The sequence below is a fragment of the Hyla sarda genome, chromosome 3 (assembly GCF_029499605.1).
Source record: "Hyla sarda isolate aHylSar1 chromosome 3, aHylSar1.hap1, whole genome shotgun sequence".
Classification (NCBI taxonomy): domain Eukaryota; kingdom Metazoa; phylum Chordata; class Amphibia; order Anura; family Hylidae; genus Hyla; species Hyla sarda.
Genome location: NC_079191.1, coordinates 432,656,955 through 432,680,881, shown reverse-complemented (window position 1 = coordinate 432,680,881; position 23,927 = coordinate 432,656,955). Strand labels below are relative to the sequence as shown.

The 23,927-nt window shown below is 39.3% G+C and overlaps 1 protein-coding gene across 1 annotated transcript in view; it reads right to left on the bottom strand.

The window, feature by feature from the left end:
• The window catches only part of LOC130363137 (calpain-14-like), a 54,403-nt gene extending 31,771 nt beyond the window's left edge, over positions 1 to 22,632 (bottom strand). The window contains exons 1-8 of the mRNA XM_056568537.1: positions 22,275 to 22,632; positions 12,702 to 13,055; positions 10,332 to 10,401; positions 8,966 to 9,084; positions 6,004 to 6,140; positions 2,530 to 2,704; positions 473 to 538; positions 270 to 355 (exon numbers count right to left, since the gene is read on the bottom strand). Of these exons, the coding sequence (XP_056424512.1) occupies positions 270 to 355; positions 473 to 538; positions 2,530 to 2,704; positions 6,004 to 6,140; positions 8,966 to 9,084; positions 10,332 to 10,401; positions 12,702 to 12,935 (887 nt within the window). The 5' untranslated portion in view covers positions 12,936 to 13,055; positions 22,275 to 22,632. The remainder of the gene's footprint in view (positions 1 to 269; positions 356 to 472; positions 539 to 2,529; positions 2,705 to 6,003; positions 6,141 to 8,965; positions 9,085 to 10,331; positions 10,402 to 12,701; positions 13,056 to 22,274) is intronic.
• Positions 22,633 to 23,927: the final 1,295 nt, after the last annotated feature.

The following is a 23,927-nucleotide window of genomic DNA, read 5'->3' as shown; positions in this document are numbered from 1 at the left end:
TGGAAAATAAAGAAGAATATTATTTATTATTATTTTCATAGAAAATTATTTTATTTTTATTTTTTTTATTTTTTTACAAGTTTAACCCGTTGGAATTATGTCAGATTTTACTTTTTGTTATTTAGCTAGAATTCCAAAATCATATTGTTAGTTAATTAAATTATAATTAAAACAAAATATAAAATGTGTAATGTCACATCTTGCCTCTAGGGAGCAGTATAGTATTGTGAATTGTTAATAAAGATAGAATTTTTTTTTTTTTCGCCTACCTGTCACTCCAATTTCCTTTCCATTCAATCTTTCCCCATGGGTTTCTCAGCCTGACTAAATTTTCTGTTCCAGATTTGCAGGTCACCTGGAGAGAAGTGATGGAAGAATTTACTCATTTATGCAACACAAACAGCGAGAGCCACTTTATAGAGGAGAGAAAGAGAGAGAGTGGGGGGCAGGCGCGCGGTAAAGCGGATTTTACCGTTCTGATTCCGGTCACAGTGTACGCGTGTCCCGCCACTAATCCATTCTCCAGGACCCGCTCGGGCTAAAACAATTAATCGGAGATAATTTTAATCACTCAATAGCCAATAAATGACGAGGATACAATAAAATAAAAGAAACAAAAATATTGTAAATTTTTATTCTGCAATTAATATCTTTCTATAAATAAACTTCATAAATATTAAGCAAAATAACTGAATAAAAAATTAGGCATCGTGTATATTGGTTGATCCTTATGACGGTCATTCTCCATGTATATTTAAAGGGTTACTCCGCTGCTCAGCGTTTGGAAAAAACTGTTCCGAACGCTGGAGCCGGCGCGGGTAGCTCGTGATGTCATAGCCCCGCCCCCATCATGATGTCACACCCCGCCCCTTCAATGCAAGTCTATGGGAGGGGGTGTGACGCCCCCTCCCATAGACATGCATGGAGGGGGCGTGGCATGATATCATGACCACTGAACGAATGCCAGGGTGCTGCTCAGAGATTGCCGGGGTCCCAGCGGTTTACAGGGGATAAGATGTCTAGGGGCGGAGTGCCCCTTTGGGAGGCCTAAGGAATTTTTGCTATGGCCCCATGAATGTTGATCAGGTTTTAAATATGCTGTATACTCCCCAACATTAGAAAAGACAAAAAAGGGATATTTATATCCCACCCCTGAGGAACACCCCCACACTAAATAGAAACTCCCCCAAACCCAAGCTTGCCTAAACCCCTCACAGATTCCCAGGATGGTCCTTCCAAAATTCGTACTGTTGGCAAGTATGATCTTAATCAGGCTACATGAATATTGATTAGGCTTTACAAATATGTCCCTGCCCCTGAGGAACACCTCCAAAAACAACCCAGGCCTTACATACTTGGCAACATTTAAAAAAAAAGCCAGAATCAGGATGTTTAAGCCCCACCCCCAAGAAACACGCAGAAAAAACTATGAACTAGGGATATTTAGATATTTTTGCAGCCCCATTCCGGAGACTGCCCATCTAAAATTGGAACGGCTGACAAGTATAATATTTATCAGGCCTCATGAATATTACATACTTTCAATCATTAGAAAAGTAATAATTTAGATATTTAAACCCCGCCCCTGAGGAACACTCCAAATAAAAACTTCCCTAAACCCCTTACTTTTTGCAGCTCAATTCCCAATATTTTCCTGCTAAAATTGGGACTACTGGCAAATATGATAGAAATCAAACTGCAGGAATATTAAAGGGGTACTCCCATGGAAAACATTTTTTTTTTAATCAACTAATGCCAGAAAGTTAAATAGATTTGTAAATTACTTCTATTAAAAAATCTTTATCCTTCCAGTACTTTTTAGCAGCTGTATGCTACAGAGGAAATTCTTTTCTTTTTGAATTTCTCACAATGCTCTCTGCTGACACCTGATGCCCGTATCAGGAACTGTCCTGAGCAGGAGAAAATCCCCATAGCAAACCTATGCTGCTCTGGACAGTTCCTGACATGGACAGAGGTGTGAGCAGAGAGCACTGTGGACAAGATTTAAAAAAAAAGAAATTAAAAAAGAAAAGAATTTCCTCTGAAAGGATTACAGTTTTTAAATAAAAGTAAGTTACAAATCTGTTTAACTTTCTGCCACCAGTTCATTTAAAATTAAAAAAAAAAAATTTCCACAGGAGTACCCCTTTAAGTCAAATCAGGATGTTTAAGCTCCACCCCCCAAAAATCTGCACTTTTGGGAGTTGTTTCTACAAAGCTAATACCTTTTCTAGCCCAGTTCCATATATATATATGTATATATATATATATATATATATATATATATATATATACACATATATATATATATACATATGTATGTATGTGTATATGTATGTATGTGTATATATATGTATGTGCGTGTATATATATGTATATATATATATATATATATATATAATTCAGGACTATATATATATATATATATATATATATATATATTTTATTTTTATTTTATTTATTTATTTATTTTTTTCAGGACAAATTATTCTGTTAATATATCAGTATACCAGAAGAGATTGGACTTACCCCTGATCGGGTCTGACATCCCATCAGACAGCCGCTGTACGCCGCTCTAACCATGATCTGCCATAGATCGGGAGGTGCCTGCTCTAACTTGATGGTCATGTTGACGCCGCCGGTGAAATCTACCAGGGCTTCAGACACCTGTCCGATCTGTAAGTCTTCATAAGAACCGCAGAGCCTGTGAGAGAAGAATGTCATGTAAATCTGGCCACCAGGGGTCATCAGAGAGCAATAAAGACTTGTAAAGATGTTTGTGCAGAAATTGGAATCAGGTGCCCTTTAAATTTTTGTGACTTTTTTATGTAGACCCCTTTCATCGTTTATTGAACAACAAAAACTAATACAAATAATTGTAATATTACTATTACTATCATTACTATTTTATTATTAAAACAACTCAAAACTGAATAAAACTTGTTTCTAATTATGCCCCAATGTTTTTTATTTTCATTTTTTATTTTTAATGCCGCTGATTAAAACCGAAAAAAAAAACAATATCTGGCTACCAGTGCCAGGGGTAATTCATGCCATGATTGATAGGAGACCACTCTAAATTGAGGATTTCCTGCCAGACCAATTTTCCTGTTGTATTAAGCGGCTGCATCACAGGAGTGGCTGCAAAACCCTCTGGGGGGTGTTAAAAATTGTCAACTCTTAAAGGGGTACTCGGTGGAAAACTTTTTTTAAATTTTTTTTAAATCAATTGGTGCCAGAAAGTTAAATAGATTGATAAATTACTTCTATTAAAAAATCTTAATCCTTCCAGTACTTATTAGCTGCTGAATACTACAGAGGAAATTATTTCCTTTTTGGAACACAGAGCTCTCTGCTGACATCATGGACACAGAGCTCTCTGCTGACATCAGGAGCACAGTGCTCTCTGCTGACACCTCTGTCCATTTTAGGACCTGTCCAGAGCAGCGTATGTTTGCCATGGGGATTTTCTCCTACTCTGGAAAGTTCTTAAAAGTGACAGAGATGTCAGCAGAGAGCACTGTGCTCGTGATGTCAGCAGAGAGAACTGTGGTCATGATGTCAGCAGAGAGCTCTGTGTCCCAAAAAGAAAAGCATTTCCTCTGTAGTATTCAGCAGCTAATAAGTACTGGAAGGATTAAGATTTTTTTTAATAGAAGTAATTTACATAATCTGTTTAACTTTCTGGCACCAGTTGATAAAAAAAAAAAAGTTTTCCACCGGAGTACCCCTTTAAGAGACAGTAAACTTTATTTAGCTTTGGGTATATAAAACCAAACCGGTTGAGATAGGAAAGATGTTACACTACTGACATCTGGTGGACAAATGATTGAACTGCAGCTAATTTGGTATTGACTTTGGTATTTTGGTATTGAAAGTCCTTATATAGCATAAAAAAAATACATAATTCTAAATTAAAATGGCAGAATGAAATTACTGATATTCTTGCTTGCATTGTCTTTCTGTGTCAGAATATATATATATATATATTTTATTTTTTATTTTTTTATTTTATTTAATTAATTAATTAATTTATTTTTTCATATACATATATCAGTGTTTCCCAACCAGGGTGCCTCCAGCTGTTGTAAAACTACAACTCCCAGCATGCCCGGACAGCCTTTGGCTGTCCGGGCATGCTGGGAGTTGTAGTTTTGCAACAGCTGGAGGCACCCTGGTTGGGAAACACTGATATATATATATATATATATATATATATATATATATCCTTCTAATTAACCAATAGCGCTTATCACCAGACATATATGGACCCTCAATTGCATAGAATTGTGGGAAGCCACATATGCACCTATTCCCCATCCCCAGCTCTGGTGACCGCGCATCTTCCTAAAATCCTTTATGAAATATTGCATCTTGTAGAACGTGTTCTCCGGTGTATGATGCCTCAAAGGCACAACGGGAATTCATGTTCTCCGACACGTAAATCGGACGCGTTATCAATTCTCACTTAGCCTGACTGCTTCTCCATTCTATACAGTAATGAGAATTTAATGGAAAATCTATAATTAGCCTTATGTTGACATAGGATGTAGCAGAGCTGAGCAGAACATGACATTTAAAGAAACACTCCAAGAATTTTTTTTCTTCTCTCTTATACAGTACAGCAGTGGTCTTCAAACTGCGGCCCTCCAGATGTTACAAAACTACAACTCCCAGCATGCCCGGACAGCCGTTGGCATAGAGATTGCAGCAGTATACCGACAGAGCGGGAAGGGAGGTGTATAACTACTATATATCCTGATCCCATAGAGATAGCAGCAGTGTACAGATAAAGCTGGAGGGGAGGTGTATAACTACTATATATCCTGATCCCATAGAGATAGCAGCAGTATAGCGATAGAGCTGGAGGGAAGGTGTATAACTACTATATATCCTGATCCCATAGAGATAGCAGCAGTATAGCGATAGAGCTGGAGGGAAGGTGTATAACTACTATATATCCTGATCCCATAGAGATAGCAGCAGTATACAGATAGAGCTGGAGGGGAGGTGTATAACTACTATATAACCTGATCCCATAGGGACTGCAGCAGCAGTATACAGAAAGAGATGGAGGGGAGGTGTATAACTACTATATATCCTGATCCCATAGGGACTGGAGCAGCAGTATACAGATAGAGCTGGAGGGTAGGTTTTTAACTACTATATATATCCTGATCTTATAGAGATTGCAGCAGTATACCGACAGAGCGGGAAGGGAGGTGTTTAACTACTATATATCCTGATCCCACAGAAATAGCAGCAGTATACAGATAGAGCTGGAGGGGAGGTGTTTAACTACTACATATCCTGATCCCATAGAGATAGCAACAGTATACAGATAGAACTGGGGGAAGGTGTATAACTACAATATATCCTGATCTAATAGAGATAGCTGCAGTATACAGTTAGAGCTAGGAGGGGGAGGTGTATAACTACTATATATATATATATATATATATATATATATATATATATAATGATCTAACAGAGATAGCAGCAACAGTATACAGATAGAGCTGGGAGGGGAGGTGTATAACTACCATATATCCTGATCCCATAGAGATAGCAGCAGTATATATATATAGAGCTGGGAGGGGAGGGGTCTGGGAGCTAGCAGGAGGGATCTGATAGATGATTATATTATCCTGTTGTTCACAAAAAGTCAGATGACCCAGGATTGACCACTTTAACAAACTGCATGGATACAGCTGTGCTGGAGTAAAACAGACGGCGCTGGAGGAATAGTGATCTTTTAAGGAGCCCTTTCAGTTTCTCTCTTCACTCTCTGCGTAAATGTAGTAATAAATAGGACTCAGGCCCTGGCACTTAGGCCGCCAGTCATCTTTCATCTACTATGTGCCAGGGAGAAGACGCGGCTCCTTTTACTGGATAAAACAATCTAATGAACAATTACAAACTTTACCTTCCCCCCCCCCCCCCCCCCCTGTAGTCCCAATGACAAACTCAGCTCTGCTACATCATAACCAATACAACACTTACTTAGCATAGGCTTTCTCCAGGAGGGCTCCCCAAAACAGATTCTTAGTTGCGGATGAGACAAACAGGAGCTTCCCATCACTATCCACAGGCAGGCGATCGTCCACGACCACGTCCACCCACTCACCGAAGCGCCAGAACTGTAGGGGTTAACAGTGGATTATATTACAACTAATATATGATGAATATATCTATATATAAATATATATATATATATATATATATATATATATATATATATATATTATTTAAATTATTAAATATTATTAATAATGATAATAATAATAACAAGTATTATTATAATAATAATAATAATTATTATTATTATTATTATTAATAATAATAATAATAAAATAAAAGTTAAACAATAAAAAAATAAAAATATAATGATATATAAATTATACAATAAATAATATTTATATATATATATATATATATATATATATATATATATATTTAATTGCCTTATTCCATGACAATCAGATGACTGTATTTGTAGAATTTCACACTTATCCCAAAATAAATTTGGAATATTCACCCCGGGACACCAAATTTTGCTCCATCAGTAGCGACCCGGGAGATGTGGATGTAGAATTCGCTGGGATCGGCGTCCTCTATATTGTGGTGTTATTTATTGGAGTGAGGTACGGTAGAACTAGAGCTGGGAGTAAATGGAGCAGAGCCGCCGAAGAGCCTCGCACCTCCGCAGAGCGCCATTAGTGTCGCGCACAACCCCCGGTAATGAACGCTTATTACGTTTTACGGTCCGCCTGCTCTCGGCTATTAACAGGTAGCGGCTGGCGCTGAGTAATACGCGGTGTAATGACGAGCAGTAAATAAATATTAACATTGCTGCACGCCAAGAGATTGCCATGGGATGCCGCGCCGGGGAGAGGGGACTGACAGCGCCATAAAGCAGAGCGCTACAAGGAGAGTATGATGATGGCGCCGTCACCACCCAAATTGGCAGAAATGCTGAAAAATGGCCAAAAAACAACAATGGCAACAAAATAGGAGGAAAAACACAGAGGGGATTTCTATAGCAGTGGTCTCTAAACAGTAGACCTCCAGCTGTTGCAAAACTACAACCCCCGGCATGCCCGGACAGCCGATGGCTGTCCGGGCATGCTGGGAGTTGTAGTTTTGCAATATCTGGAGGTCCACAGTTTGGAGACCACTGTACTATAAGAACAAGTACATTTTACACAGGCTGGTTGTATGCTCCACTATATTGGAAATACGAAAAAAATATATATATACAAAAAAGAGGAAGAAAGGGATACAGCTTTAAAGGGGTACTCCACTGGAAAACATATATTTTTATTTTTTTATTTTTTATTAAATCAACTGGTGCCGGAAAGTTAAACAGATTTGTAAATTACTTCTATTAAAAAATCTTAATCCTTCCAGTACTTATTAGCTGCTGAACACTACAGAGGAAATTCTTTTCTTTTTGGAACACAGAGCTCTCTGCTGACATCACGACCACAGTGCTCTCTGCTGACATCACGACCACAGTGCTCTCTGCTGACATCACAAGCACAGAGCTCTCTGCTGACATCATGACCACAGTGCTCTCTGCTGACATCTCTGTCCATTTTAAGAACTGTCCAGAGTAGGAGAAAATCCCCAGAGCAAACATATGCTTCTCTGGTCAGTTCCTAAAATGGACAGAGATGTCAGAAGAGAGCACTGTGCTTGTGATGTCAGCAGAGAGCACTGTGCTCCCTCAGCTGCTGTTATGATGTACAGGAAGTTCTTTTCTTTTTGAATTCCCTTTCTGCCTGACCATAGTGCTCTTTGCTGACACCTCTGTCCATTTTAGGAACTGTCCATAGCAGGATAGATTTTCTCTGGGGATTTGCTCCTACTCTGGACAGTTCCTAGAATGGACAGAGGTGTCAGCAGAGAGCACTGTGGTCAGGCAGAAAGGAAATTCAAAAAGAAAAGAATTTCCTGTGGATCCTAACAGCAGCAGATAAGTACTGGAAGGATTAAAATATTTTAATAGAAGTCATTTACAAATCTGTTTAACTTTCTGGAACCAGTTGATTTAAATATATATATATATATAGGTACTCCAGTTTCAGAAAACTGTATTTAAATAAGACTATCACTCAAAGACATATAACTTTCTGATATAGTGTCATCAAAAATTGTACTGGCTTCAGCATGTTTTTGTGTGCTTCCTCCCAGACAGGAAGTTGTGTAGCCCCGTCAACGTCAGAGTGATGTTGTCTGCAGCTCCTGACATTAAGTTGTGAAGTCCTCTCTTTGTCAGTGTCGTGTTGTCTAAGCACCTTCCTAGCGCCTTGCATCTCTACACAAAACATCATTCTCTGCTGTTTCAGGTGGCATGGCTGCATCTTGTCTCTGAGCTCTAGCCCCGCCCCCTGAATGATGTCACCACCTCTGACTAGCCCCAACAGCTACATCACCCTCTTCCTGTCATATACACATATACATAAAATATCTTTATTGGGACATATAGGGGAGAATGACGTGTGGTTACAGCATGCTGACTTGTACTGAGCAATGCCACAGGCAGAGGAGCAGACAGGGAATGAACACAGCTGATGCTGCAGCCACACCGTGCAAAAGCCTGCTGTGAAATGACATGTTCTGCAGCAGCTCTGGGGGGGAAACTGACAGGAGTGCTGTGGGAAGGTAGTGGGCAGGGTGGGAGGGCTTAAATGGAGAGATTAGGAGAAGCAATGCATTCTGGGAATTGTAAAACAGACCAACTGTTCATCCAGGAAGTACACGATTAAGACTCCCAAAACAAGTGGATTTTTGGTGATTTATCCCATTTAGACAACAGAAATGTTTCAGATCCCTGCTAAGAGAAACTGATATATTCTGTAATGTAAGTGGGAGGGGTATGGCACCCTATCATGCCTTGCCCCCTAGGGCCCTGCATTGGGCATAACACCTTGACTGATACACTCATGTGTGTGATACTCACTCGGAAGTGGAAGATTCCAGCATAGTTCTTGTCATAACTCTGGTTACGGGGCACCACGATGCTCAGTAGCTTTTTGTGGAAAGTGACGGAGGCGAGGGCGGCCAGGAACCAGCAATTTTCTAAAAGAAAGTAAAAATGATCAGTTCCTCCAAAGCCCTGGGAAGTCATGTGACACCCCATCTGCCATGGTCATATCCCCAAACATACTTTATGTACAAAGTCATACACCAGCCCCGTATCTATGAGCAAGAATAAGGCAAGACTACTAATTTTAATATGTTTACTGCGCTCTGGCAAATAAGGTACAAAAACTAAAACACATGTAAAGGTTGTGAAAGGACCGCCCCCGAGGAACAGTTATATGGTAGATATTTTAGTTTATTTGAAGTTAAAGAGAAAGTGTGATCAGAAATGTCTTTAAATTAAGTTTTTATGTTACCCATATATTTTTTAGAATTTTTCACAATTTGTTATTAATTTTCAGATTCACTATGTTTTAAAAATAATCATAAAACACTTGCAGTTCCCATTTTGGCGACTAGGCCTAAAACAAAGCTAAAACATCCTATTCACTACAGATTATTTCCCAAAGGTCTCCTCCTTATCATCACACATCAGATTACAGTGATAGGTGAAACTAGTGTATAGATAACAGAGGTACATACAAATAGATATTGCTCACAGATCAGCCTCCCCCTCACTATGGAATAACCTCTGCACTGGTTAATGCCCCGTAACATTTCCAATTCATGTGAATGGAACAGGTCTTGTCTATTGTTGTTTAAGTGTAAAGCATATGTCTAAACACTTTAAAAAAAAAAAAAAAAAAAAAAGGGGAAATACAGGGGACTTTCCCTTTAAAAAGGGCACTCGATCACAGTTTATACAGTGTAATATATATATATTGCACTTATGTTGATAGCATGATGTAATAAATGTAGAACCAAAGGGATATAGTGCTGAGCAAGCAATAGACCAGTGTTTCCCAACCAGGGTGCACCCAGCTGTTGCAAAACTACAACTCCCAGAATGCTAAGCAGCAGCCATCGTGGTCTGTGCAGTGCATGGGAGACCAACAGCAATGCTCAGAGCTAAATTTCCCAACCAGTGTGCCTCCAGCTGTTGCAAAACTACAACTCCCAGAATGCTAAGCAGCAGGTATCATGGTCTAGGCAGTGCATGGGAGACCAACAGCAATGCTCAAAGCAGTATTTCCAAACCAGTGCACCTCCAGCTGTTCCAAAACTACAATTCCCAGCATGCCCGGACAGCCAAAGGCTGTCCGGGCATGCTGGGAGTTGTTGTTTTGCGACATTTAAACAAACCACTACATGACAAATAACACATAGGCCTAATATGACAGTACCTGTGAGTCCCTGGTGCAAATCAAAGCGACTGGCATTTGCAGCGAAGAACTGCGGATTCTTCACCAGCTCCTGCGGAAGAGAAGAGATTACGGCTCAGTGTTTCATTTTCCTCATTATCTTTTTTGATATTTTTTCGCCCGGTAGAGATGCGGCGCAGTTTTATGGTCTGACATAATAAATGCGAGTTCCGTCCTCGCAGCAATAATTACAGCCAGTCCCTTAATTAAGTATATGGTTGTACAGAGTGAGGGGAAAAAAATGAAAGCCGTAAATATTAAAAACTGTGCGGCCGACGCTGACTCATTCCTCCGAGGCTGCGGAGCTGGAACATTTATACAAAATATTACAGAATATTTAATGAAAAGTGGAACTAAAACTTGTTGGAACTTTCCTTATACTGTACAACTATAGGATGATAGGAACAGCATCATTCAGGGCTGTGAACCCGGGCTCAACTATTGACTATGTCACAAGGCAAATGCATGACACTGTGTCCTGTAGATGTGGAGCATTTGCACTAATATATAAATAAATGCTTAACGTGCACTTCCTTAACATTTTGGGAAAATCACAGAAAAAAACTCAATGTGTGAACACAGTAGGGGAGATGTATAACTACTATATATCCTTATCCCATAGTGATAGCAGCAGTATACAGAGAGAGATGGAGGGGAGGTGTAAAACTACTATATATCCTGATCACATAGAGATGGCAGCAGTATAAAGATAGAGCTGGAGGGGAAGAGTATAACTACTGTATATTCTGATCCCATAGAGACAGCAGCAGTATACAGATAGAGCTGGAGGGGAGATGTATAACTACTGTATATTCTGATCCCATAGAGATAGCAGCATTATACAGATAGAGCTGGAGGGGAGATGTATAACTACTGTATATCCTGATCCCATAGAGATAGCAGCATTATACAGATAGAGCTGGAGGGGAGATGTATAACTACTGTATATCCTGATCCCATAGAGATAGCAGCATTATACAGATAGAGCTGGAGGGGAGGTGTATAACTACTATATATCCTTATCCCATAGAGATAGCAGCAGTATGCAGATAGAGCTGGAGGGGAGATGTATAACTACTGTATATCCTGATCCCATAGAGATAGCAGCATTATACAGATAGAGCTGGAGGGGAGATGTATAACTACTATATATCCTTATCCCATAGAGATAGCAGCAGTATACAGATAGAGCTGGAGGGGAGGTGTATAACTACAATACATCCTGATCCCATAGAGATAGCAGCAGTATACAGATAGAGCTGGAGGAGAGGGGTGTAACTACAATATATCCTGATCTCATAGAGATAGCAGCAGTATACAGATAGAGCTGGAGGGAAGGGGTATAACTACTATATATCCTGATCCCATAGATATAGCAGCAGCAGTATACAGATAGAGCTGGAGGGAAGGGGTATAACTACTATATATCCTGATCCTATAGAGATGGCAGCAGCAGTATACAGATAGAGCTTAGAAGTGAGGAGTCTGTGAGCCAGCTGATCCAGAAGTGATGACTTCTTCTGACATTTTCTGTGGGTTTAGGCTGCTGATCACATAACTCAGTTACAGTGATGCAACACATGGATGCAGCTGTGCTGGAATAAAACAGATAGAGCTGTAGGACTAGTGATGGTGAATGTGCTTGATATAGGCAAAAAAGGTTGCTTGAGGCAGACAGGTCACTTTGAAGCAGAAATACAAAGTCCCATTGACCTTATGGGATTTTACTTGCGTATTTCACCCCATGAATTGACATGTAGTGAAACAACTTTGTATGAACAGAGTCACAGAAATCCCACTGAACCCATTCCAGACAGAATTCACCCTGATGGTGGCGCCTGAACTCCTTCAGTGTGCACTAGACATTACAGTTTCTTGTTAGTAATGTATCCAGTCAGCAAGTTCCAACAACAAATACAAAGAGATAGTTTGTTACAATGTATCAATCTATGTTTCAGTTTGTTTAGCCTGCAAAGCAATGTTTCCCAACCAGTGAGTCTCCAGCTGTTGCAAAACAACAACTCCCAGCATGCTAAGCAGCAGGTGTCATGGTCTAGGCAGTGGATGGGAGACCAACAGCAATGCTCAGAGCAGTGTTTCCCAACCAGGGTGCCTCCAGCTGTTGCAAAACTACAACTCCCAGCATGCTAAGCAGCAGGTGTCATGGTCTGGGCAGTGGATGGGAGACCAACAGCAATGTTCAGAGCAGTGTTTCCTAACCAGGGTGAAAGTATGTAACATTTCTTAATGCATGAAAACATCATCACATGAGTCCTGTAAACTTGTGCGAGACACTGCGACTATTACAATTAACTGAAACTTTGTTACAGTAAAGAAAACAATGTTGCTAACCTGTGGCCTCTTCCATTCCACACAGGAGGGGAGTTTTCGTAAGAGGTCCCCGCAGCCGATGGAGCTAATCTTGGCCGGGAAGGCCTCATCCACGAACAGCTGCTTGCTCTTCACACATTTCTCCAGCAGGGTCTGGTAATCCTGACTCTGGAGCTTCCGAGGCTTCCTCAATGTTCCAGTACGTAGCATTTGTTTCGCCTTCTTCCCCCCTCTACTGAAGGAAAGACGAGGCATCTTGAAGAGGTTCGGTCGAGGTCTTGTACCTCCAATGACCGGGATCAGGATCTATCAATAACAATGGGCTGGGAGAGTTGGATCTTCAAGACGATAATCCGTAGAATTTCTTAAAGTTTCCTGCAAATACATATCCATGTTAATACGACAACCAAGATGGCGGACATCACAACTTCTTAATGCACTGTTTTCCAACCAGTGTGCCTCCAGCTGTTGCAAAGCTACTACTCCCAACATGCTAAGCAGCAGGTATCATGGTCTGGGCAGTGGATGGGAGACCAACAGCAATGCTCAGAGCAGTGTTTCCCAACCAGATGACTCCAGCTGTTGCAAAACTACAACTCCCAGCATGCCCAGAGAGCCAAAGGCTGTCCGGGCATGCTAGGAGTTGTTGTTTTGCAACAGCTGGAGGCACACTGGTTGGGAAACACTGTCCTAATGTAAGAGACACAACTAGCAATGTTATATCTTAGAATGTTGCTTTAAGAACGTAACATTTCTTAATGCATGGAAGCATCATCACATGAGCCCCGTAAACTTTGTAGATGATGTAAAATGATTGTATTCTTATAAAATCTGTCACAAATAATTCCCTGACCGTCACCATCATTTGCTTACAGGACCTTGTAAATCGCACAACACTCAGTCACTACGATCTATTACGTGCATATACTAGTAAAATTCAACTTTAAAGTGGAATAAAAAAAAAAAAACAGAGCTAATTTCTTGCAAAAACAGCGCCACACTTGTCCTCAGGTTGTGTGTGGTATTGCGAATTGGCTGCAGGTTGTGTGTGGTATTGCAACGAGCTGCAGTACCACACACTTCCTGAGGACAGGTGTGGCACTGTGGAGCTGAAAGAAATTAGCTCTGTTTTTCTAATCCTGGCTAACTCCTTCCAAGGGGGTTATAAAAGCAAAGCATTGTGGGATTTGGTGCTTCGATGTGGTTGGTGCCAAGATTTCCTACTTTGTGTCCAGATCTCGAGTGCAGCAGCTCCTTCTGTCTCTCCCAGAGATAATCACATCATGGCTGCAAAGTTAAATGGGCACTATCATAAAAACAAATTTTTGCTATTGCACTCCTTATGGTAAATAAAAAATCTTTCTAATGTACTTTGTTTATAAATGTAAAAAATTATGTTTTCTGTTTTTTATTTGTGTTTAAAAAAGCTGCCACTAGGTGTCTCCCTACTTGTCCAGAGCACATTTTCCCCCCATCTCTTGTGCGAAATTTGGACTCCTGCTGACCTGGCAGAAGTCCAAAATCAGGAAATGCAGTCTGGAGTGCTGAGGTGGGTGTGTGCAGCCTTAGCCAATCATAGCTCATCTCACACTGAACTGCTCTGGGCTGTGTGTAGCAGAGTGAGGGAGGAAGTTCTCCCCTGTATGGCTTCAGATGATGTCACACCTGCTGGGGAACGCCCCTTCCCAGTCTGTGACTCTGACTGAGACTGAGCAGAAAATACAGAGTAATATCAAGGTAGAAAACTAAAAAATAATAAAAAAATAAAGGCAGGGGGTGGTTTATCATGATGGGGGCAGTGACCTGGGAGGATTATAAGATTTAACAAGATCATGACAGGTTCTCTTTAAAGGTTCAGGTTGGCTCCATTCTCGCTCTTACAAGGTGGGATGATCCTGTATAAGAAGTTGGTAAGAAATCCTAATACTGAAGAGCGGAGAGGAATGCCGAGGACGGTTGTTATGCGGGATGAGTCAGGACTCACAGCAGCAGATTCCAGCCCTGTTAGTCACTATTCTACCTAATACAGAGAGTTCACTCACGTGTACCTGGCGGCCGTGCCAGTGTTTATGTGGTCACATGAGGTGGCACGGCAGATTTACCCATATTTACCCATACTTCACCTGACGTCACCAACTAATCCAACAAAAAGTAAGACAGCAAAATAAATGACTCATCAGGTGTCAACCGAGGTCAGAGGGGGCACATACTTATGTCATACTAGGTACAGTAACTAACGGCTTGTACAACGACTATGTTTTCCCAATGAATGACAAAAATTACACTATAGACTATGTCCTATAATACTGCACCTATATACAAGAATATACGGTAACTACTATAATACTGTTCCTATATACAAGAATATAACTACTATAATACTGTTCCTATATACAAGAATATAACTACTATAATACTGCTCCTATATACAAGAATATAACTACTATAATACTGCTGCTATATACAAGAATATAACTACTATAATACTGCCTCCTATATACAAGAATATAACTACTATAATACTGCTCCTATATACAAGAATATAACTACTATAATACTGCTCCTATATACAAGAATATAACTACTATAATACTGCCTCCTATATACAAGAATATAACTACTATAATACTGCCTCCTATATACAAGAATATAACTACTATAATACTGCTCCTATATACAAGAATGTAACTACTATAATACTGCCTCCTATATACAAGAATATAACTACTATAATACTGCTTCCTATATACAAGAATATAACTACTATAATACTGATCCTATATACAGGAATATATCTACTATAATACTGCTCCTATATACAAGAATATAACTACTATAATACTTCTCCTATATACAAGAATATAACTACTATAATACTGTTCCTATATACAATATAACTACTATAATACTTCTCCTATATACAAGAATATAACTACTATAATACTGCTCCTATATACAAGAATATAACTACTATAATACTGCTCCTATATACAAGAATATAACTACTATAATACTGCTCCTATATACAAGAATATAACTACTATAATACTTCTCCTATATACAAGAATATAACTACTATAATACTTCTCCTATATACAAGAATATAACTACTATAATACTGCCTCCTATATACAAGAATATAACTACTATAATACTGTCCCTATATACAAGAATATAACTACTATAATACTGCTCCTATATACAACAATATAACTACTATAATATTGCTCCTATATACAAGAATATAACTACTATAATACTGCTCCTATATACAAGAATATAACTACTATAATACTGTCTCCTATATACAAGAATATAACTACTATAATACTGCCTCCTATATACAAGAATATAACTACTATAATACTGCTCCTATATACAAGAATATAACTACTATAATACTGTCTCCTATATACAAGAATATAACTACTATAATACTGCCTCCTATATACAAGAATATAACTATTATAATACTGCTCCATTTGGGCAGGAATATGATGAGAATTCTATACCCCACTTCTATCCATTCTTTCTTCACTCCTATAATCCTATTAATATCATTTCCTTCTTTCACTCTCCTTGTGGAATGTCCCGGCCCTGGCAGCTCTGTTGGGGTCATGTATCGCCTCCCTGTGTCCGCCCTGCGCCCTCACTTGTTTCCTTGCTCTGATACATATTTGGCAGAAAACAGACATGTATTAGTAATCTGGATTACATGAAGCTTAATACGGTAAGTTCCTCCTGTACATAATTGTCCATGTCATAACATTGTTCTAATCTTACTGTAAACTCACATGAGCGTCACGTGTCAGGTTACTTTCATGTCCCTATCGACGTGAAACAAGGTGAGGCGAGAGGTATAAGGCGCCTCACATCTAAAGTCCCTAAATATCTGGTGACAATGTAGTTGCAAAGCTACAACTCCCAGCATGCCCGGACAGCCGTTGGCTGTCCGGGAATGCTGGGAGTTGTAGTTTTACAACAGTTGGAGGCGCACTGGTTTGGAAAACACTGCTCTGAGCATTGTTGTTGGTCTCCCATGCACTGCCCAGACCTTGATACCTGCCGCTTAGCATGTTGGCAGATGTAGTTTTACAACAGCTGGAGGCACACTGGTTGGGAAACACTGCTCTGAACATTGCTGTTGGTCTCCCATCCACTGCCCAGACCTTGATACCTGCCGCTTAGCATGCTGGGAGTTGTAGTTTTACAACAGCTGGAGGCACACTGGTGTGGAAACCCTGCTCTAAGCATTGTTGTTGGTCTCCCATCCACTGCCCAGACCTTGATACCTGCCACTTAGCATGTTTGGAGATGTAGTTTTGCAACAGCTGGAGGCACACTGGTTGGGAAACACTGCTCTGCGTATTGCTAACGGGCTCCCACCCACTGCCCAGATCATGATACCTGCTGCTTAGCATGCTGGGAGATGTAGTTTTGCAACAGCTGGAGGCACTCTGGTTAGGAAACCCTGCTCTGAGCATTCTTGTTGCTCTCCCATCCACTGCCCAGACCATGATATCTGCTGCTTAGCATGCTGGGAGATGTAGTTTTGCAAGAGCTGGAGGCACACTGGTTGGGAAACACTGCTCTGAGCATTGCTGTAGGTCTCCCATCCATTGCTGAGACCATCATATCTGTTGCTTAGCATGCTGGGAGATGTAGTTTTGCAACAGCTGGAGGCACACTGGTTAGGAAACACTGCTCTGAGCATTGCCGTTGGTCTCCCATCCACTGCCCAGACTTTGACACCTGCTGCTTAGCATGCTGGGAGTTGTAGTTTTGGAACTACTATCGTGCCAGCCTGTGGGTGAACTACTTGGATCGCTGCCCTGTGGAAAGATTCCAAGAGGAAAGGTGAGGCTATAAATTATAATTTGGCCTCTGATAATTGCGGTCAATCATCTGCGCGACGTGCACCAGGATGAATGGTAAACAAGTGTATTATAGTTTAAAAAAGAAAACAAGGAAAGAACCACAAGTCCCAGGATATGGTGCTGTACCAGTTTTTTCACAGAATGCATAGTTACGGCGGTAATGTGAGACTTGGCGTTCTAGAAATGCTCTCTCTGTGTTTTGATAATTACACATATCTGGGTCAGCCCACGCAGTACCACATAGCAGCCAGCAGTGGTGCTGTAGAGCAGGGATTTTTTATTTAATGGTTAATTTGGGATCCTGTTTGGTTGGAGCCGTCACATGACTAATAACCAATCTGTCTGTGAAAACAACAATGACAGAAAACCATAAAGAGCAGAGTAATAGACGGATTAGCGGTCTGCACAGTTATTTCAGAGCTGTAAATGTCTGTCTCAATATTATGATACATAGTAACCTTGTTGATACATTATTGTACATAGTCCGTATATTTCCGTATCATCACGCAGCCATTGCTAAACTACAACTCCCATCATGTGGTGGATTTATGCCAGCATATCTTCTAGTACAGTGTTTCTAAACCTGCGGCTCTCCAGTTGTTTGAAATCTACAACTCCCATCATTCATTGGATTTTTTCAAAGTATCCTCTAGTAAAGTGTTTCCCAGCCGGTTGTTCTCCAGCTGTTCCAAAACTACAACTCTCATCATGTGTTGGATTTTTGCCAGCGAATCCTGTAGTAAAGTGTTACCAAACCCATGGTTCTCCAGATGTTGCTCAACTACAACTCCCATCAGATGTTGGATTTGTTTAGTGTATCCTCTAATAAAGTGTTTTCCAACCTGTTGTTCTCCAGCTGTTACTACACTACAACTCCCATCATGTGTTGGATTTATGCCGATGTATCCTCTAGTAAGTGTTCCCAAACCTGCAGCTCTCCAGCTCTTTCAAAACTACAACTCCCATCATTCTTTGGATTGTTAATAGAGTATCTTCAAGTAATGTGCTCCCCAACCTGTGGCTCTTCAGCTGTTGTAAAACTACAACTCCCATCAGGTGTTGTATTTATGCCAGCCTATCCTCTAGTAAGTGTTCCCAAACCTGCAGCTCTCCAGCTCTTTCAAAACTACAACTCCCATCATTCATTGCATTTGTAATAGAGTATCTTCAAGTAAAGTGCTCCCCAACCTATGGCTCTTCAGCTGTTGTAAAACTACAACTCCCATCATGTGTTTGATTTGTTTTAATGTATCCGCTAATAAAGTGTTTCCCAACCTGTGGTTCTTCAGCTGTTGTTAAACTACAACTCCCATCAGGTGTTGGATTTGTGACAGTGTATCCTCTAGTAAAGTGTTCTCAAACTATGGTTCACCAGCTGCTGCTAAACTACAACTCCCATTATGTTTTGGATTTGTGCCAGAGTATCTTCTAGCAAAGTGTTTCCCAACCTTTGGCTCTCCAGCTGTTGCAAAACTACAACTCTCATCATGTGTTGTATTTATGCCAGCCTATCCTCTAGTAAGTGTTCCCAAACCTGCAGCTCTCCAGCTGTTTCAAAACTACAACTCCCATCATTCATTGCATTTGTAACAGAGTATCTTCAAGTAAAGTGCTCCTCAACTTATGGCTCTTCAGCTGTGGCAAAACTACAACTCCCATCATGTGTTGGTTTGGTGACAATGTATCCTCTAGTAAAGTGTCCCCCAACCTACGTTACTCCAGCTGTTGCAAAAATACAACTCCCATCATGTGTTGGATTTGTATCAGAGCATCTTTAAGTAAAGTGTTCCCCAGTTGTAGCTCTTCATCTGTTGCAAAACTTTAACTCCTATCATGCCCTGACAGCCGAAGGCTGTCAGGGCATGATGGGAGTTAAAGTTTTGCAACAGCTGGACAGCCACAGATTAGGGAACGCTGCTCTGTTTAACGTCTCCAGCCAATAGCTTTCGAGAGATTGAAGAACTACAACTCTCAGCATGCTAGGGGTTGTAGTCCCCCCCCCCCCCTCCCTGTGCATGGGCATGTTGTTGTTAATAAACCTAATCCATGGGTTGTCCAGGAATAGTAAAACAGAGCTAATTTCTTCCAAAAACAGTGCCACCCCTGTCCTGAGGTAGTGTGTGGAATTACAACTTGGCTCCATTCACTTGGAACTGAGCTGCAATACCACACACAACCTGAAGACTTGGGTGGCGCTGTTTTTGGAAGAAATCAGCTCTGTTTTTCTAATCGTGTATAACCCCTTTAACACAGTAATACCCCCCGCAAGTCTGTAACGCTAGCAACAATAATGCCCCATATCATACCACTATCAACCACATTGGCGGTCAATGGTCATAAAACATCAACACATAATGATGTCATATGTAAAGGCGGTTATCCAGGGGATAGAAAAACAGCTAATTTCTTTCGAAAACAGCACCACCCCTGTTCTTAGAGTGGGGTCGGTATTACAACTTCGCTCCATTCACTTCAATGGAACTGAGTTGCAATACCACACACAGCCTGAGGACAGGGGTGGCGCTGAATTTTTTTTCTCCAATAAAATCATAAAAAACATAACGCCACCTAACAGAAACCTGACCGGCCCAATTCCGAGTACATGGACCTGTCGGGTTCCATTGGTGTCCGGTGTCAGAACCTCCATCCCAGCCACATTATCAGTAGTTGTAACAGAGCTCCACAATGCTGATGTGAACATAGCCTAAGCATGAAATACTAAATATATATATATATATATATATATATATATATATATATATATATATATAATATAAACAAATAAATCAAATAGAATAAATAGTAAAAAATAAAATAAAATATCACAAATTTATAATACTAATAAAAAAAATCATAGCAATTAACAAAACAAAATGGTTAAAAAATGATCACAATAGTAGTAAAGTAATAAATATAATCATTATTATTTAATATAAATAAAACTATATAGATAAATATCTATGTTTTTTGAATAAGATCAATAGAGTAATACTAAAAATGTAAATATAATCTTAAAAAAAATACAGAGTTAAATATTATATATATATATATATATAAAATAGTAATAATAATAATGTAAAATTAAATTTATATAATAACTTCATGTACATTAAATGTATTAAATATAATATAAAATTAATAATAATGAAATATATGCTTTAATATAATATAAACCAAATAATAATGTAATAAAATAAATTAATTCATTAATTAAATAAATAAATAAATAAATAAATAATAATGATAATATATCTATGTAGCAGAGGATACAGGATACAATAACATCACAAAAGACAATATAATATGGCTAATAATCTCCGTTCTATAATATCGTCCATGTCTAGTACATCAGGAGAACATACATTAAATATATTAAATATAATATAAAATAAATAATAATAAAATATATGCTTTCATATAATATAAACCAAATAATAATGTAATAAAAATAAATAAATAATAATATCAATAATTATCAATAAATATCAATATTCCCGGTGTGACGAAGCGCAGAAGCGCGCAACGGTCCGTCACCGAGACGATACCCCCGCGTCCTCCTACACAGCTCCCCTACCCGTGTACCCCGATGTTGTAAGTTTTGCAATAAACTACCACTGCAGAAGAAGCTTGGGTGAGTGCTCCGCATTCTTTTATCTTCTATGATACATTGTGACTTGCTATACTCCCAGCATGTAAGCACCACATATACAGCTCTCATAGCAGTTAAAGGGGACATACACACTTTCAAGCCATCTACCAGTCCGGAACATAAAGTGGTGCCGAGTACCCTGCTTATTTGCCGCTACAATAATATCAATAACATTACAAAATACAATATAATATGGCTAATAATCTCCGTTCTATAATATCGTCCATGTCTAGGACATCAGGAGAACATACATTAAATGTATTAAATATAATATTAATTAAATAATTATTATAATAATATTAATAAAATATCTGCTTTAATATAATATAAACCAAATAATAATATAATAAAAATTAATAATAATAATAATAATATCAATAACATTACAAAATACAATATAAACTAATAATGTCCGTTCTATAATATCGTCCATGTCTAGGACATCAGGAGAACATACATTAAATGTGTTAAATATAATATAAATTAAATAATTATTATAATAATATTAATAAAATATCTGCTTTGATATAATATAAACCAAATAATAATATAATAAAAATAAATAATAATAATAATATCAATAACATTACAAAATACAATATAAACTAATAATGTCCGTTCTATAATATCGTCCATGTCTAGGACATCAGGAGAACATACATTAAATGTGTTAAATATAATATAAATTAAATAATTATTATAATAATATTAATAAAATATCTGCTTTCATATAATATAAACCAAATAATAATATAATAAAAATAAATAATAATAATAATATCAATAACATTACAAAATACAATATAAACTAATAATGTCCATTCTATAATATCATCCATGTCTAGGACATCAGGAGAACATACATTAAATGTGTTAAATATAATATAAATTAAATAATTATTATAATAATATTAATAAAATATATGCTTTAATATAATATAAACCAAATAATAATATAATAAAAATAAATAATAATATCAATAACATTACAAAATACAATATAATATGGCTAATAATGTCCGTTCTATAATATCGTCCATGTCTAGGACGTCAGGAGTAGTCACAGACCTGCAGTGTGAAGTTGTCGTCCTCTCAGCTAAGTCCTGGTGTCTCTGGCAGTGAATTGCTCCCTATCCCTTAGTCACAGCTTATAAGGATCCGGTGACGTGCGGCGGCTCCACCTCTGCTGTCAGTCACCTGCTCAGAATGCTGCTTCTTCCTGACAGTCAGGTACAGGTATAAACCCGCCCCCCGGTGCTGACAGGCCGCCCTGTTCTGTAGCATGCTTCAACCTGCGGGACACACAGTACTCACAGCATCACTTTCATTGGACATACCAGATATCTGATTAGATCATAGTGCAGCTTTACTGTTCAGGTGTTTGGCGAGTTATGCATTGGTACATACCGCCATACTGTTACCTGCAATTAAGGAGTGCAGAAGATTTCGGCAACAACTATCAGCAAAAATAAGTGCAACATCCCACTATATGGTAAGTAGCCAAGATTAGAAAACCAGTTGTTGTTTTTTTTTTCAAAAACAGCGCCACTTCTGTCCTCAGGTTGTGTGTGGTATTACAGCTCAAATCCATTATAGTGAAAGAGCTATTTTTTCCAAAAACAGCGCCACGCCTGTCCTCAGGTTGTGTGGGGTATTACAACTCAGCTCCGTTCACTTCAAAAGAAATGAGCTGCTATACCACACACAACCTGAGGACAAGGGTGGTGCTGTTTGTGCAAGAAAGTAAGCTATGGTTTTTTCCCCCAGTCCTGGATAAACCCCTTTAAAGTGAATCTCTGCTTTTTGTGTTTATGAAATTTCTTAAAGTTCTAAATCCCCTGCATAGAGCTACTGTAAATGCTAAAATTCTGTCTGCCTGCAGCCACCACCAGGGGGAGCTATGAACATTTAGATTTATACATTGAACTTAATATGACTAGGTAAGTATTTGTGTTTGGCATCCATACATAACAGATCTTTTCATGTAGACCAGTGGTCTCCAAACTGTGGTCCTCCAGATGTTGCAAAACTACATCTCCCAGCATGCTTGGACAACAAAATCCCATTAGAATTAATGTTATTGTGCTGCAAGGCAGGATCTGTGCAGAATTCCTTGCAATTCCTTAGGGTCTATTCCCATGTGTCAGATTTTATATTTTGGTGTGGATACAGATGTGAAGACACTCTTTAAAACAGACTAGCTGAGTATCCGGCGTTTCCCGGTTTTTCCTTCCTAATCCTTGTTGGGGAGGAAAATAAACAAAGGAGGAAGCTTTTGACTTCATATCCCGTCCTCATATATTGTTGTCATATCCCGACCCCACATCCCGACCTCCTATCTCGTCCTCATATCTCGACCTCCTGTCCCGACCTCCTATACCATCCTCCTATACCGTCCTCCTATCCCAACCTCCTATCCCGACCTCCTATCCCGTCCTCCTATCCCGTCCTCCTATCCCCTCCTCCTATCCTGTCCTCCTATCCCGACCTCCTATCTCGTCCTCCTATCTCGTCCTCCTATCCCATCCTCCTATCCCGTCCTCCTATCTCGAGCTCCTATCCCGACCTCCTATCCCGTCCTCCAATCTCGAGCTCCTATCCTGACCTCCTATCCCGACCTCCTATCCAATCCTCCTTTCTTGACCTCCTATCTCAACCTCCTATCCCGTCCTCCTATCCCGACCTCCTTTGCCGTCCTCCTTTCCCGTCCTCATATCTCGA